General features: G+C 39.9%; 1 protein-coding gene across 3 annotated transcripts in view; it reads left to right on the forward strand.

Moving 5' to 3' along the window:
• ttc12 (tetratricopeptide repeat domain 12) overlaps positions 1-11,422 on the forward strand; it is a 46,293-nt gene extending 34,871 nt beyond the window's left edge. For 2 of the 3 annotated variants that reach the window (XM_034096986.2, XM_034096987.1), the window contains 8 exons: positions 461-524; positions 814-948; positions 1,140-1,232; positions 1,504-1,572; positions 2,692-2,793; positions 3,192-3,291; positions 3,485-3,713; positions 4,659-5,017. In XM_034096986.2, coding sequence (XP_033952877.1) covers positions 461-524; positions 814-948; positions 1,140-1,232; positions 1,504-1,572; positions 2,692-2,793; positions 3,192-3,291; positions 3,485-3,713; positions 4,659-4,728 — 862 coding nt within the window. In that variant the 3' untranslated portion in view covers positions 4,729-5,017. Of the gene's footprint in view, positions 1-460; positions 525-813; positions 949-1,139; positions 1,233-1,503; positions 1,573-2,691; positions 2,794-3,191; positions 3,292-3,484; positions 3,714-4,658; positions 5,018-11,354 lie in introns of those variants that run through there. The other variant, XM_071205283.1, reaches the window with a different exon arrangement.
• Positions 11,423-12,158: the final 736 nt, after the last annotated feature.

Genomic DNA, 12,158 nt, shown 5'->3' on the forward strand with positions numbered 1-12,158 from the left:
ATGTCCAGCTTCTTCCTCGTCCTCTCCTCAGCCACCTACCCCAGATTCTCTAGTTTTAGTCCAACAACAGAGCTAGCCTTCCTCACAAATTTGTTTAGCCTGTCAGAATCATTTTTGTTGGTGTTTCCACCCCAGCACTCCTCAGCAAAGAGGAGCACACTGCAGCAGCCTCCCCCCCCCCCCCCACATGACACAGAGCACCTTTTATTTTTGTTGTAGTCATTAGTCAAAGCAACTGGATTGTGATGTGTTACAGTTAATCCATATGGTCAATTTGATGATTCATCTTTACTCTCTACTCACCTCCTCCTCTCCAAAGTATCCTTGTTCATTTGAATACAACAATGAGTTATATATTGGTTAGTTCTGTTAAATAGTGGAACCATTATGTACTCTAATACACATACTCTGTACCTATTGTATGTTAAGTATGGTAGCGATGTTTAATCTTTTCTTACAGATTTTGCCTTCAGTTAAGAGGCGTGTTGAAAGAATCTGTCATTGTGCCATTTACAACATTACTGGTAAGCTATGTACTCTATATGTAGATACAAAGTACTTTTCATATTGATATATACACTCAATATATTCGTGTGTGTGTGTGTGTGTGTGTGTGTGTGTGTGTGTGTGTGTGTGTGTGTGTGTGTGTGTGTGTGTGTGTGTGTGTGTGTGTGTGTGTGTGTGTGTGTGTGTGTGTGTGTGTGTGTGTGTGTGTGTGTGTGTGTGTGTGTGTGTGTGTGTGTGTGTGTGTGTGTGTGTGTGTGTGTGTGTGTGTGCGCGCAAATGAACAAATGTGTTTTCTTCATTTTATAGGCAAATATCAGCGAGTCCAATCGGCAGGTCCTTCCATCACTGATATCGGCTGTTGGCTGTCTTGCTCGAGATGATGTCATTCGTCACAAATTAGCCCATGATCCAGAATGTTGGAAGGCTTTTGTGGTCGCCATTGTAAGTACAATTACTTTTTTCTTTTTATAGTAAAGTTAAAATCACTTGTTCATTGAGTTGAAACACCACAGTGTGCTCTGAATTACACAGTGAGACACTTTGTAGCCTGGATATGTTAAAATATTAGCTTTAGTTTTTAAACTTTCTGTATTGATTTTATTAATTGTAGAATGTGTTGGCTGTTTTTGTAGAGGCAATGCAGTGCGAGTGATTACAAAGAAATCCTTTACCCTATGCTTGGGTTGATCATCAACCTTTCAACTATCACCTCTCCAATCATTAAGGTAAGAAAAAAGTCATGTGAGACATTTACTTGCCGTACTTTAAAAACTGATGACATCATGACACTGTATCCAATATAAAGTAAAGCTGAACTGACATTCAACATGAATGAAAGAATTACATGTTTTTAAAGAACATTCGCTGTACACCACTTTAAAAATATGTCATCAATATTAAATAAAATAATACTTATGTGAACCATGATGTGTGACATCAGGGGGTAAAACGTATCTGAAAATTGGTTTGGTCACATTTCTCTCCCGTTCTTTGTAGGAGCATGCTGTCTCACTCTGCGACTGCACCCTGGGCCTGCTGAGGGATAGTGACGGAGGAGTAATAACTGTGAGTTATTGTTACTTTGGCACTACACAACAGTACTCAAGAGGTTTACTTTAACCCTTACATGTCATGAATTTAGTTGCTTTACTGTACCATAACTCCCATTACATTTATATGTTTGGCTTTGTCGGACCAAGAAAAGTTTTAAAGTATTAATACTCGTTTTTAACTGTTACTAATGATGCATGTTGAAAACATTCAGTTTGTTTCCTAACGTCCATACATCCTTAAAAAGATAAAACACATCCTTTCAGGGAAACTTGGCGGAATAGAAGACATCGGTGTTGAGTAATGGGGCTTTTGCTGCTTGTGAAGTCATTGGCAATGTGCCAGAAAGGTGGTAACAGCCATCCACAATGTTCAGAGGGTCCTATGTGTCATTACAGTTGATTAAAGCTCAAGCTCCAGGTGCTGGGCCTGTGCTAATGGCTGTTAGAGCAGTTTCACACTGCCTACACAATGCCCTCAGAGTCCCAAACTTTCACCCATCTGCCTCTTTACTCTATTTTAGTGCTCACACACTGTGTTCCTGTAACTTTTTCTGTCATTGTCACCTGGTCCCAACACCCTCTATTTAAAATGTCCCTGATGTTTTTCACAGTTTGTGTCTTTTCTTGACTTGACTTTCCTCTTTATTGTATATTCAAGGCTACACCAAAGCCCTAAAGCCCAAAGTAATGCTTTTGGGCTGTTTTGTTATCACTTTGAGTATATACATTTAAGTTAAGCTTTCTGAAAGGGAGGTGTGAGGAGCATGTGAGCAGGAGGCAATAATTGTTAGAAGTTACTCTAGAGAATCTAATTAAACACATTTTATAATCAGTCCAACATGTTTTCATCATTTTAACATAGGACTTTCTGTACTTAACTGCTGCAAGCACACTCCAGAAGACCTTCTGATTTCACAATTGTCTTTTCCTATTCTCCACTTCTATTAGATTCTAATATTCTTTAAGTCTTTTTTTTGTCTGCTAGCTATCTTTTGCTGAAAACACTTTTCTGTTGATGCTCTGCTACCCTGTGCATTTCTCTGCTGTGTTTTGTATCCGTCTTTCTTCCTATATTTTTCTTCCCCTTATATAATCTCTGTTTCTAATGCCAACAATGTTCTTTGTCCTCCAGAGAGCCACGGGTGTGCTGAGCACTGTCCTCCCTCAGTCCCCTGAGGCCGTTCAGCATGTTGTTCAGTGGGGTGTGGTCCGGCTCATGCTCCCCCTGCTGAAGGTGCATATCTGTACATACAACCAAGTATCTATTAATACAGCAACACGTGTTTAACTTGTGGAATGACGATATTTACATGAAGACACGAGGAAAAAAAACAGATTTGACATGTATAGTGTACTTGATCATTTATTTTTAACTGGGTATTTTCTACTAATAACAAGTGTCAAACCCCACTGCAGTCAGCATGTCGTTGTGTCCCTGGGCAAGACACTTCACCCCAAATTGCTCCTGTGGGGATTGTCCACAGTATTGAGTATGTAAGTCGCTTTGGATAAAAGCGTCTAACAAGTAACATGTAATGTAATATAATATAATATAATGTCAACATAACGTTGTTTTCAGCCTTACGTTCAACATGTTTAATGTGATTGTTATTTATTTGTCTTCCTACCAAGGGAACAGGGCAGACTGCCACTAAGTATGCCATTAAGACTCTGACTCTCTGCACTGCTGCCAGTCAGTCGGCCCGGGATGAGCTGGTGCAGTCCGATAAAAGTGAGGAATGATTGACATTCATTCGTTCATGAATAACATTTTAGGGTTGGCCTAATATGTAAATGGAGTGTGTCTGCTTGCCTGCAGTGTGCAGTATATTTGTTCATTTTCATGTCAATACATGTGTGTTTGTTATTACATTTGAAAAACACTATTCTCTTCTTATTTACTTTTTATTTATTGTTTTACACAGAACTGTCTGTTTTACGTCGTTTGCTGGCTTCCAGCTGTGATGAGATGGTGTCAGGAAATGCAGCCTTGTGCTTGGCCCACCTCCTTGAGTTGGAGGGAATTGCCAGCCGCCTGCTGGGCACTGATACTGTGCGGCTGCTGCTGCGCCACGCAGCGGGGGACGCTAAGAGGACAGCTGTGCGGCAAAATGCTGCCATTGCTCTGGGGAAGTTGTGTCGATTTGAGCCCAGGTGCCCTCTCACCTCATTCTATAAACCACATGCTGCTGATTACATTCTAGAAACTAGCCTGAAGGAGCATTGATGGACAAGATAAAAAGTCCCACTGATATGACACTATGTGATGTTATGGTAGTCGGTTATGGTAGTCGGTCACACACTCGCAAATGTTTGCATATCAAAGTCTGTATTTAAATATTGTTTATTATACAGTGTTTATATTCTGTATTTTCATTTTATATTTCAAGTTACTGTCACCACTTCGACTCTGCAGTCATTCTGTGCATGCGATGACCAACTATTGTGTGAATAACTACTCTAATGCACAGTATATCCACAACATGACCACTTTTTTTATTAATATCTGCACTTATTTTGAATGCTAAATCATGATGGATAGGCTGATTGCTGCATTTGTTTGATAGCTTACATTTGTGTTCATTTAGTCGATCAACGCTCCTGTCTGTTGGATACATTTTGTGGTTAAAACTAATGTGTTTTTTTGTGACAAATGGCAAGAGGAATTTGTCCAGAGCCCAAACTGTCATGAAATGCTTCTCCAAATATATGAAATGATGAGACAAACAGCTGATTCTCAAATAGGAAGAAGATGGGATGTTTCAAATAAGTTATCGTTGTAAAAGTAGTTGTTAATTAATGTTCTGTCCATCAACTAATCATAAACATGACCCATTGTTTCAACTCAGTATAATGAGACAAATATTTGAATGTTCAAATGGAAAAAAAGGGATTGTAGAAAAGCTCTGGAGGCAGTTCCTTCCACCCCAATGATTGACTCCAAATGATGTGCAGTTAATTGTATTCAGTGGGTCTTCAATCAAGGTTTAAAAACATATAAGCTAAATTGGAGCAAGGAAATGCTGTCAGTTGAATTTTACCCCACTGAACATACTTTCAATGTGCTTTCAATTGACATCCTCCTTTCTTCAATTCCAGACATATCCACAAACTTCGGGAACTTCACGGCCTTGAGATCCTGCACTCCTGTATGAAGGTCATCCCATGAACCCCATAACACCCATATTTTTATAATATCCTTGCTTTCATCAGTCTTGTCCTTTTATCTTAGTGTTAGGCTTAGATGACTAATCTCTAAAAACACCAGGCCTGGTAGTCATAAGATTTGTTTTCTCTTCTTTATAATTCCTTATCCAAACACTGATCCTTAACTGCTATTCCAAACAATACCTATCATTTTTCAAATATGTTGTATATTTTCTCTCTCTTTTTAAAATTCTAATTTTAAAAGTCTGATTCTGATTGCCTTGTTAAAAAAAAAAAAAAAAAAATCAAATATACTTTGCCTTTTTATTTTTCATGCCCATTAAAATGTATACTTTTTGACAGAGAACTAGTGTGTGCAAATGATGGAGTACACTACTTGCTTGTGGGAGAATAAACACCATTTATAATAGAGTGTTTGTCCCTCTGCAATGTCGGTGCCTGCCTTTGGTATATTTCCTTTTGGATTTCATTCCGAAAAGGAGCAGTTTAGTCCTGAATATATTATTAATCTGAAGAAACCCTCCGTCATCTATGTGGATTCTCTGGATGGCAGTACTGGAAGGATAATTCATCGTGTACAAACACATTTGCGTTTTAAAGACTGTTTACAGTTTGACTTAGCTTTGGGGTCTTCCAAATTTGCAGTTCTTTGAAATAAGAGGATTACTTGTAAATTCACAGAAAGCTGTGCCCAGGAATTGAATTTGGGACTTTTTCTTGCTGTGTGACAACAGCTTTAACCTGTTGATTAGCCGACGTGAGGTTACTCAGTGCTGCGTCCGCTTCTTGGATGTTCAGCCAATATGAGAAGATCAGAGTTATAGCTCTGACTGCTCGCATCATTTTTGCACAGCAACTGTGATGAGGAGTTGTAATGGGGTAGAAAAGTGAACCTGGAATTATGTCTGCTTTTATCTAAGCTGCACTATATAATGAAAAAGTCTGAAAGTGTGAGGTTGTGGTTTCAGGGGACTTACGGTGTGTTTGTGGATATGTTCAAATATACACACACCTTATAGCCATGGCAATATAACACCTAGCGAGGGAAGATAAAAGGCTGTGGAGTTCTTAGCGATCAGCTTCGTTTTAGGGTTGGCAATATCATTACGTTGAAAACTGGACTTTGGTTCGGACTAAAATAGCTCATAACTATTGAATGACTTGCAATCAAAATGTATGGTTCCCTGAGAAAAAAATCTATATTGATTCTGACTTTTCTATATCCAACTCACAGGTTTATCATTGCTTTGAGAAACAAATATTATTAATTTACCCCTTTTAGCAGTTAAGTTATAGTCATTTGTTCTGGGAATGTCATTTTCGAGCCTGAGACCTGGAAAGCAGGCTCGGGGCTTAACAGGTTAACATGATTGTTAAATACCTATTTTTTATTAGTTTCATGCATAAAGGTGCACATATTTCTGTATTTCATCGTAAATCCCTTTGAGAAGAAAACTTGTCTCAGATTCATCTTACTAAGTTGCAGTTCCCTAAGTGACCCTTAGAAACACTTTAGAGTTAAAGAGCATATGAGAATGTGAACACCTATTTTTAAGGAGTGTGTGTCAGTCAGTAAGAGTATGAACGTGTTCCAATATTGATAGGTTATTAACGCCATAAACTGTATTGCAAATGAACAAATCTAGTCTACTTTTCTGACATTTTTTAACCTTTTGACTAGTATCCGCAGTGACTGTAAAAGGAGCAGTTAACAGAAATCTAATCTCTCTGCAGAGGACAGGCGCTCCCTGTAAGGGATGACACCATCTGTGTATGTGTGCAAACAACTGATACCTTCTGCTCAGTTGGTATTAAACAGCAATAAGAGCGATTATTCACTGAGGCGTGAGACATTGTAAACAGGACTGAACAGAAATGAGGAGGCTTTCCTTTTTCACCCTAGGATTTTTCCTACTTACAGGTATGTATCTATTTATACGGTACAGAACAGTAGTACCTTTTATTTTGTTGCACCTTTTTGTGCACTTGCTGATAAACATTAAGATAATATATATTTTTCATATTTTGGAGTACTTTTATTCTCAGCTATGAAAGATTGTTTTATTTTATTTCTACATACCCCCCCCCCCAAAAAAACTACAAAACGTAAAGTAGCAAATAGCTAAATAGTTGTACTCTCACTTTAGGAATGCAAAAACATTTTTTGAACTAATTAAATCGAAAGCTGAAAGAACCAAAAATAAATTAACAAATACACCAAGTTAAATATTTTAAGTAAATCTGCCTATGGAAGACTTCTACTTTCTAAAAAGCCTCTTCATGAATATGTATCACTTATGATGAAGCATGAATTATATTCATTCCATACAAATGCATTTCACCTTACTCGCCACCAACAAGGACATGTTATAATGAACATTTGTACCTCACTTTGCATTCACAAATGTCCTTGTTATACTTCATGGAACATTATAGTATGCTAAGAGTCGTACAAATGATTGTCGATGTGTGTATAGGAACGTAAAGGTAGTCATAATGTTTTGTAAGTTTCTAGTTTTTAACTAGTCGAGTACATCCATTAGACGCTCATAATTTATTATGTTTTATTATAATTTAACACTACTCAGCTGAAATGATAAAAAATTACCTGGTGCAGACAAAAAACCAACATAACGTAATCATAGAAGAATATTTCCCAGATTTGTCCGTTTTTTGTGCCTCAGCAAGACTCCACATACGCCGGAAAGAGCAGTCTGTCCTGGATGAGCTGGAAATATACAGACTAAAAAGAATTGTTACTAAAGTAAGGAAGCAAATGGGCAGCGTTGATTTTAAAAACCTCAATGTCTGTGTTTAATTTATTTGTTTTTATTTTTGCTTTTAACATCTCACTCGCAATGGATACTTTTAGAGTGGGAAGTTTAAATGTAAATGGAGCCAGAGAGGAAAGAAAGAGGGCTTTAATATTTCAGACTGCAAAAATAAAACATATCGATGTCCTCTTTTTACAAGAGACGCACAGCGACGTTTTTAATGAGACGGACTGGAAAAAGCCATTTTAAGCCACAACACCTCTCTCGGTGGGGGGGGGGGGTGGGCTTCCTCCTCTCCAAGTCTTTTAATCCTGTCTCACTGGAGTTCGAGCACTTTATCAATGGGAGGTTGCTTTTAATAAAAGCACGGTTTGACCTTTTTACAGTTGTTTTATAAATGTGTATGCTCCAACAAACGGTACAGAGAGGAAGCTGTTTTTACTCAAAGTTAATGATGTTTTAAACGGTTGTGCCACGGAGGATTTTTTATTCTTGGGTGGGGATTTTAATTGTACAGAAAATGCATCCTTAGATCGCAACCATGCAGAGCCGCATCCAGCATCCCAGCATGCTTTGAGGCAGCTGGTCCACTCCCACGGCCTGGTGGATGTATGGAGAAGGATGCACGCAGACAACAGGCAGTACACCTGGTCCCACATCAGAGAGAATAGAATCTCATCAGCTAGACTAGATAGTTTTTATTGTTTTAAGCATCATTTTAATACTTTTAAAATGTGCAGCATATCACCTGCTGGTTTTACGGATCACTCTTTGCTTTTATGTAATGTTTTTATTAGAAATGTTTTACCCAGAAGTGCATATTGGCATTTTAACGAGGCCCTTATATATTTATGGAGTGTTTTTTGGCAAGGCAAGGCAAGGCAAGGCAAAAAAAGAAGCTAATAAAATAAACATTAAAAGGAAAAATACATGGATAAAAGTCACAGTGCAGTCTAAAATATGAATAGTTCAATTAAACATTAAAAGAAAAAGTACATGGATAAAAGTTACAGTGCAGTTTAAGATATGAATAGTTCAATTAAAAGCAGCGACAAAAAGAAAAGTCTTCAGCCTGGATTTAAAAGTAGTAAGAGTTGCAGCGGACCTGCAGGTTTCTGGGAGTTTGTTCCAGATATTTGGAGCATAATAACTGAACGCTGCTTTACCATGTTTAGTTCTGACTCTGGGGACAGAAAGCTGACCAGTCCCTGAAGACTTGAGAGATCTGGATGGTTCATAATTTAGCAGGAGGTCAGTGATGTATTTTGGGCCTAAACCATTCAGTGCTTTATAAGCCAGCAGCAATATTTTGAAATCTATTCTTTGACACACAGGAAGCCAGTGTAAAGACTTCAGAACTGGAGTAATGTGATCCACTTTCTTAGTGTTAGTGAGGACTCGAGCAGCGGCGTTCTGAATCAGCTGCAGCTTTCTAATAGATTTTTTAGTGAGACCTGTGAAGACACCATTGCAGTAGTCGAGTCTACTGAAGATAAAGGCATGGACAAGTTTTTACAAATCCTGCTGTGACATTAGTCTTTAATCCTAGATATATTCTTTAGGTGATAGTAGGCTGATTTAGTAACTGTTTTAATGTGACTGTTGAAACTCAGGTCAGAGTCCATGACTACACCTAGATTTCTGGCTTTATCTGTTGGTTTGAACATTGCAGACTGAAGCTCAGTGCTAACTTTTAAACGTTCTGCCTTGGCTCCAAAAACCATTACCTCAGTTTTATCTTTGTTTAATTGGAGAAAGTTCTGACACATCCAGTCATTGATTTGTTCAATGCACTTACTGTTTGAATTGGAGCATAGTCTCCTGGTGAAATTGTTACCTACATTTGTGTGTCATCTGCATAGCTATGGTAACTTCTTTTGTTGTTCTTCATTATCTGAGCCAGTGGTAGCATGTAGATGTTAAAGAGAAGATGCCCCAAGATGGAGCCTTGAGGAACCCCACATGTCATATTTGTCAACTCAGATGTGTATTTACCTATAGAAACAAAGTTGTTTCTATCCTTTAAGTAGGATTCAAACCAATTTAGAACTATTTCCGAAAGTCCCACCCAGTTTTCCAGTCGGTCTAGTAATATGCTGTGGTCAACAGTGTCAAATGCAACACTGAGATCTAATAATACTAACACTGAAGTTCTGCCACTGTCTGTGTTTAAGTGGATGTCATTAAAGACCTTTACAAGAGCAGTCTCAGTGCTGTGGTTTGGACAAAAGCCTGACTGGAACACATTGAAACAGTTATTTAAACTGTTGAAAAACAACTTTTTCAATGATTTTACCTAGAAATGGGAGGTTTGATATGGGCCTGTAATTGTTCATTACTGAAGCATCTAGATTATTCTTTTTTAAGAGCGGTTTAATGACTGCAGTTTTCAGGGCCTGTGGAAAAATACCTGAGTGAAGAGATTTGTTTACTATATGAAGTAGTTCTGGGCCATGCAAGGCAAAACATCTTTGAAAAATCCTGTTGGAATAATATCAAGGCAGCAGGAGGAGGATTTCAGAAGTTGTATAATGTCCTCTAGGTTTTTATCATTAATCTGATGGAATTGTGTCATGATGTCTGAATTGATGTTAAGTGGACACAGAGACAACACATTTGCTGTTCCTGATGCAGAGGCACTGACTGCTTGTCTGATTTTCTGAATTTTGTCAGTGAAAAAGGAGGCAAAATCATTGCACGCCCTGGTGGATAGAAATTCAGAGGCTACTGACACTGGGGGGTTAGATTTTAGCAGTCTTAGGCAGTGGTGGGACCATGGTAAGACTGAGATAAGATTGCTCTGCCAACAGCACACCCTCAATGTCACACAAGACATCATTAGATCTATGAAAGACCTGGAGAGTGATATAGTGGAACTAGAAACAATAAGTGAGACCACAGGAGATTGAGGATATATTCAAATCCTCAAAGAGAAAAAAATGGCTTTAGCCAACCTGCTGGATGTTAAAGTTCAGCGTGCACTAGTCAGGTCCCGGTTCCTCAACACCAATGAGATGGATGCTCCCACTAGCTTCTTCTTCGGCCTGGAGAAAAAGAATGGGCAGAGGCGAGTGATCCACTCACTGCTGTCAGACACAGGGCAGGAAATAACAGAGCCAAGCCAGATCAGGAGGCGAGCTGTGAGTTTTTATTCCACCCTCTACACAAGCGAATATGAGGAGGGGGAAACTCTGTCCGAGGGGTTCTGCAACGAACTACCTCAGGTCTCCGAGGAGACCAACTCACAGCTTGAAGGGCCGTTAAAGATCCAGGAGCTGCATACCGCCCTGCAAGGCATGCAGGGTCGGCGGGCTCCTGGTATCGATGGCCTCTCCGTAGAGTTTTATAAAGCCTACTGGGACGTCTTGTCACATGACCTTTTAGACGTTTTTAATGAAAGTCTGGCCTCTGGCTCTATGCCGATGTCCTGCAGGAGAGCGGTGATCACACTGCTACCAAAAAAAGGAAACCTGCAGGACATAAAAAACTGGCGCCCTGTGTCTCTGCTGTGTGTGGATTACAAACTTCTGTCCAAGGCTTTGGCCACCAGGCTGGGGAGGGCTGTGGAGCAGATCATCCACCGGGACCAGACCTACTGTGTGCCCGGCAGGTCCATGGTGGACAATGTCCACCTAATTCGAGATGTTTTGGAGGTCTCCAGCTCATTGGGCAGTAATACTGGTCTGATTTCTCTAGATCAGGAAAAGGCTTTCGACCGCGTTGAGCACAGCTTCCTCTGGAAAGTAATGGAGAAGTTTGGGTTCAGCGCTGGTTTCATAGCCAAGATCAAGGTGTTGTACAATAAGATTGAGAGTGTGCTGAAGTTCAATGGTGGGCTGTGTGCTCCTTTTAGAGTGTGTATGGGGTCCAGGCTTTCGTCACCTCACGCCTAGACTACTGCAACTCCCTCCTGGCTGGTCTACCTGCATGTGCCATCCGACCTCTGCAGCTCATCCAGAATGCAGCGGCTCGTCTGGTCTTCAACCTTCCTAAATTTTCCCACACCACGCCGCTCCTCTGCTCCCTTCATTGGCTTCCGGTAACTGCTAGAATTCACTTCAAGACACTGGTACTTGCGTAACATGCTGCAAATGGATCTGGCCCTTCCTACATCCAGGACATGGTTAAACTGTACACCCCAGCGCGTGCTCTACGCTCTGCATCAACCAAACGACTCGCTGCACCCTCGCTGCGAGGGGGACCCAAGTTCCCATCAGCAAAAACACGTGGGTTTGCTATCCTGGCTCCAAAATGGTTGAATGAGCTCCCCATTGACATCAGGACAGCAGAAAGCTTACACACCTTCCGGGGCAGACTGAAAACTCATCTCTTTCGACTCCACCTCGAACGATAAAATTACTAACAAAGAACTGCTAACAGAGCACTTATATACTAATAAAGGACTGGCTTATCTAAAGCCAGTTGAGTAGCACTTGAAATGTTTGGCTCTATGAAACCTGATGTACTTATATGATTCTGTTTTCTTCAAGGTTGTGTCTTCCTGGTCGAATGTACTTATTGTAAGTCGCTTTGGATAAAAGTGTCAGCTAAATGTAATGTAATGTAATGTCCGGCAGCGCTGTGCTCTGTCTGGCATGCTCTATGCACTCTCCCTAGAACCCCTCCTCAACAAAATACGCTCCAAACTGCAAGGGCT

Source organism: Pseudochaenichthys georgianus, chromosome 13 (genome assembly GCF_902827115.2).
Source record: "Pseudochaenichthys georgianus chromosome 13, fPseGeo1.2, whole genome shotgun sequence".
Classification (NCBI taxonomy): Eukaryota; Metazoa; Chordata; class Actinopteri; order Perciformes; family Channichthyidae; genus Pseudochaenichthys; species Pseudochaenichthys georgianus.